Source organism: Dipteris shenzhenensis, chromosome 22, assembly GCF_047967505.1.
Source record: "Dipteris shenzhenensis isolate YYH24624 ecotype China chromosome 22, Dip_SZ_1.0, whole genome shotgun sequence".
Taxonomy (NCBI): domain Eukaryota; kingdom Viridiplantae; phylum Streptophyta; class Polypodiopsida; order Gleicheniales; family Dipteridaceae; genus Dipteris; species Dipteris shenzhenensis.
In genome coordinates this window covers 24,675,906-24,679,953 of record NC_141617.1, presented here as the reverse complement: position 1 = coordinate 24,679,953, position 4,048 = coordinate 24,675,906, and the positions used below count along the sequence as shown (strand labels likewise).

At 41.3% G+C, this 4,048-nt stretch overlaps 1 protein-coding gene across 1 annotated transcript; it reads left to right on the top strand.

Moving 5' to 3' along the window:
* Positions 1-385: 385 nt before the first annotated feature.
* On the top strand, positions 386-3,161 carry LOC147887910 (carbonic anhydrase 2-like). The gene is made up of 8 exons (XM_087393739.1): positions 386-555; positions 643-969; positions 1,115-1,163; positions 1,598-1,717; positions 1,878-1,931; positions 2,082-2,164; positions 2,325-2,430; positions 2,752-3,161. Exons 1-8 carry the CDS (start codon positions 500-502, stop codon positions 2,917-2,919), a joined length of 963 nt encoding a protein of 320 aa, XP_087249865.1. The 5' UTR covers positions 386-499; the 3' UTR covers positions 2,920-3,161.
* Positions 3,162-4,048: the final 887 nt, after the last annotated feature.

Genomic DNA, 4,048 nt, shown 5'->3' with positions numbered 1-4,048 from the left:
CTCGGGAGTGGCGTTGATGACGTGCGATGATCTTGTGGAACAGCATCTTTGTCGATTCAACCCTCGAAGCTGGAAACCATGCATGCAAGCAACGGATAACTTGACATATCTAGCAACTGCTGCGTTTTCACCCTTCAGATTCTTGATTGTTGTCGCGCACTACTGTTTCTACTGGCCTACCAGAATTCTCCATCTACCCATTTTTAATACCAGTTTTCAAAGATTTTCACGCCGCGGATCTTTACTAAGGGAATAACGACAATCCATTTCATTGTCAACCACCCCATCTGCACGTAATGCAATTCTTTGTGTGCACGCAATCTCAGTTGAGACAATCAAGGATGCAAGATTTAAGCAAACCTAGGAGCACTAAGGAAGCACCTTTGTAAGTTTTCGAGATCAAAGCTTGAAGTACTGCCTATCCTGCCCTCCGAAGTTCACTATATCCCGGAGTTCTTTATCGCAATTCACCCAATTACTCTTCCTTTCTCAAGTCCAAATGGGAAAATGCAGCTGCTACGAAGAATCTATCGAGGAGTTGAACTGCATTTTAACGTAAGTACTAGTTCATGTGATTAGCTTTCAGTTATTTTTGCAGTGGAGATTCTTTCAGAAACCTTACTTTGCATTGCTGTTTCTCAGTCATTGCCCTGAACTAAAACCCATCGCATGCAAGAAGATTGAAAAGGTTACGAAAGAGATTGCCTTCAAAATAAAGGTCGTGGAAGAATTGGCATCCCTCAAAGCGAAAGAACTCCTGATTAAAGAGAAGATCGAGCACAAAAAGGAAGAGGTTGAAAAGAAAATACATGAGGAGCTAGAAGAGATAAAGTGCAAGAAGATTGCTTGTGAAGCCCATCTTCACGAGGAAGCAGAGGAATTCAAAGCCAAAACCGAACTGCTTGCTCACGAGATAAATCCTGAGGAGAAAATAAAGCTTGGCTTCCTTAAATTCAAGGCCCACTTCGAGTAATCTGCTCCGACCCGAGTTCTTGTTGCACTGCATTTTTGTTCGGCAATGATGTGAAATTTGTTGCATGTTATTCGTTTATGTTGCTCTACTAATTTGAATGCCACATGCTGCTGACAATTTTGAGACTTTTCTTTGTTTCAGGGAGGAGAAGGAATACTACCAGAAACTGGCCGAGTGCCACAAACCAAAGGTAGCCATAAGACCAGAAAATATGGTAAAATCATAGCAGCACATTGAAACAGCACCAGGATACACACGCATGCAAACTAATTGGTATATAAGGACTATAACAAGTACTATCTAAATTTTAAATGCGCACTGCTACAGCTGTAAAAAGTTGCATACTGCGATTTTCTCCTTGGGAGTCCCCTATTTCCAAACCGTTAGGCTTAAGAGAAACAAAGAAAACTTGCATAGTACATGAGCATGACTATTGATAAAACGGGTTGCATGGCTACAGTACTAGCACGTTTCGGAGTACGTTCCATGGCTGCAGGACTAGACCCATGAAGACATACGATATTTACGATGAATCTTGCGAAAAGACGTGGTTGATGGAGTGCTCAAGAGAATAGATTAAATCTTTAGGTCTTTTGCCACTAAGTGACGTTTGTGTTGATGCAGTTCTTGATCTTTGCGTGCTGCGATTCAAGGGTGGACCCATGCAAGATACTGGATTTGGAGCTGGGAGAGGCGATTGTGGTGCGAAACGTTGCGAACCTGGTCGCGCCATGTGGAGAGGAGGTAAGATGGGCAGTATAATTAACGGAAGTCCGCAACGATTGAAAGCAATGGGATATTGTTTGTAATACTACCTATGAATGATTTGTGGTGTCATTTCGCAAGCATACCCCTAGCTGCGGTGAGATCTAACAGATAGCTAGAGTACATATTTTGTGAACAGGGTCCATGTCCGTCTACCGGCGCAGCAATCGAGTATGCTATCTTGGAGTTGAAGGTATCATTCACCTGTGATCTCACACAGTTAATTTTCACATAGCCTTTTGTATGCAATGTGCATCACTACTTCAATTAATGTCCTCATCTATTTCTATCTGGTATCCTGTATTGCTGTCACTTGAGCACAAATCTGTGTGGAAAAATACAGGTCCCCCACATCTTGGTTTTCGGACACAGTAAATGTGATGGGATTCAGAGTTTGGTTTGCCCGAAACCAGAACCTTGCCCCAGGTACGCAAGAAAATCGTAAACGAGTTCTGATGCTGTTCATAGACTTCATATTTCATGCACTATTGGATGCTTTTGTCCGCATGTCCCTGGAAGCCATCTTCCCAGTTTCGTATCCGCAAACAAAAAGCTAATCGCTTGGGTGTGCGTTCTGTTTCTGCAGCGAGTCCATCAAAAAATGGGTTAAGATCGGAGAGCACTCCTCCAAGAAAATCAAGGAAAAACATGCCGCCTCCCCCATAGAAGAACAGTGCGCCTTGTGCGAGAAGGTGAGAGACCGTCGCAATATTGATTGAACACCATGAGCAAAGTTTAACAGTCTTTGCTAAGTTCTGAGAATTGGTCATGCATTGTCCAAATTAATGGATAGCGGATTAATAGATGCTGCCGAACATCGGCTCGATTATTCTCCAAATTAACAAACAGTCCGCTGCTCATCTGCAACCTTGCTCTCGAATCCTCGATTACTCTGACCTGCAAATGTGCTCTTCGATCACGCTTCCAAATCGCTCTAATCTGTAAATTTGCAGCTGCCACTCTGAATACAAAGATTAAAAGCCATATTCTAATGCAAATTGTGTGCATGGCAGGAATCCGTGAGCCACTCTCTGCACAATTGCCTGACGTATCCGTGCGTGAAAGATGCCGTGGCGCAAGGGAAACTGTCTCTGCACGCGGGCTACTACGACTTCATCAAGGGTGCTTTTGATAAATGGAGTCTCAACTACAAGCTCTCTGAGACAGAGAAGTGTGAATAGAATTATACACATAATTTGCACACTAAGTCCATATTATGAATTGCGCTGATTTGCTAATAAGGGGGCTTATAAGCTTTGGCAGTTGCATGCTTTGTGGACTCCAGTTTCTTTTGGAAGTGTAGCACTTGCAGTTTCCTCTTGGATACCTGCACATTGCTCACATCTGTATGCATTATAGTTTTCTAAATTCTAGAATTGTTTGACAATGTGGAGGGTTCACAGATTACTTGGAAACTTTGTACTTTGGCTTTTTCCCATGATTTAAGTAATGTTAATATGTTCATTACAATTAACATCACTACAATTATAGTCATCCCATCACCTCATAGAGTCCATTTTCTATCCATAAGAGCGCTTTAGTCTCCTCCTCTAAGATACCTATAGATTGCTCACATCTATATGCATTATCGTTTCTAGATTCTAACATTATTTGTGGAGAGTTCATAGATTACTTGGGAGCTTATTTACTTTAGCATTTTTAGGATTAATTAATTTTAATATGTTCATTACAATGATCATAACTACAATTATCATCACCGCATCACCTACTAGACTTTTGGATCTATTTCATCCATATTGATGCTACTTTGCCGAAACATGGTTTATTCATAGTATATACAAACGTGCTCCTTGCATTTGCTTGAAGCACGGCTATATCTTGGCCCATTTCTTGAGCAACATACTCTATGCAATTCTTTATATTAATTGTGCTTGCCCATTGACCTATGGCAAAGAGACTAGTTACGTTAAAGTTTACTAGAAAGCTATATATTTTTAAGTAAAGAGAAGCAAAGAAAGAAATAATTCTATCACTCGATGAATAAAGTGGTAGTTAGAATTTATTCTCATAATGGCTAGCTCAAGAAATGGGAGTAGTTTGTCATGGAAGAGATGGGGCTAAAGGATGACAACTTAGAAAAAGAAGCAGCCATCTCTCTCTCTCTCTCTCTCTCTCTCACACACACACACACACACGCACACACACACACACGCACACATGCACGCATGCACGCACACGCACACACATGCATACACACACAAATTAATTTTGCTTACTCTCTTTTTCTCTCTTACACACACACACACACACACACACACAGACACACACACACCAATAAATTAATTTTGC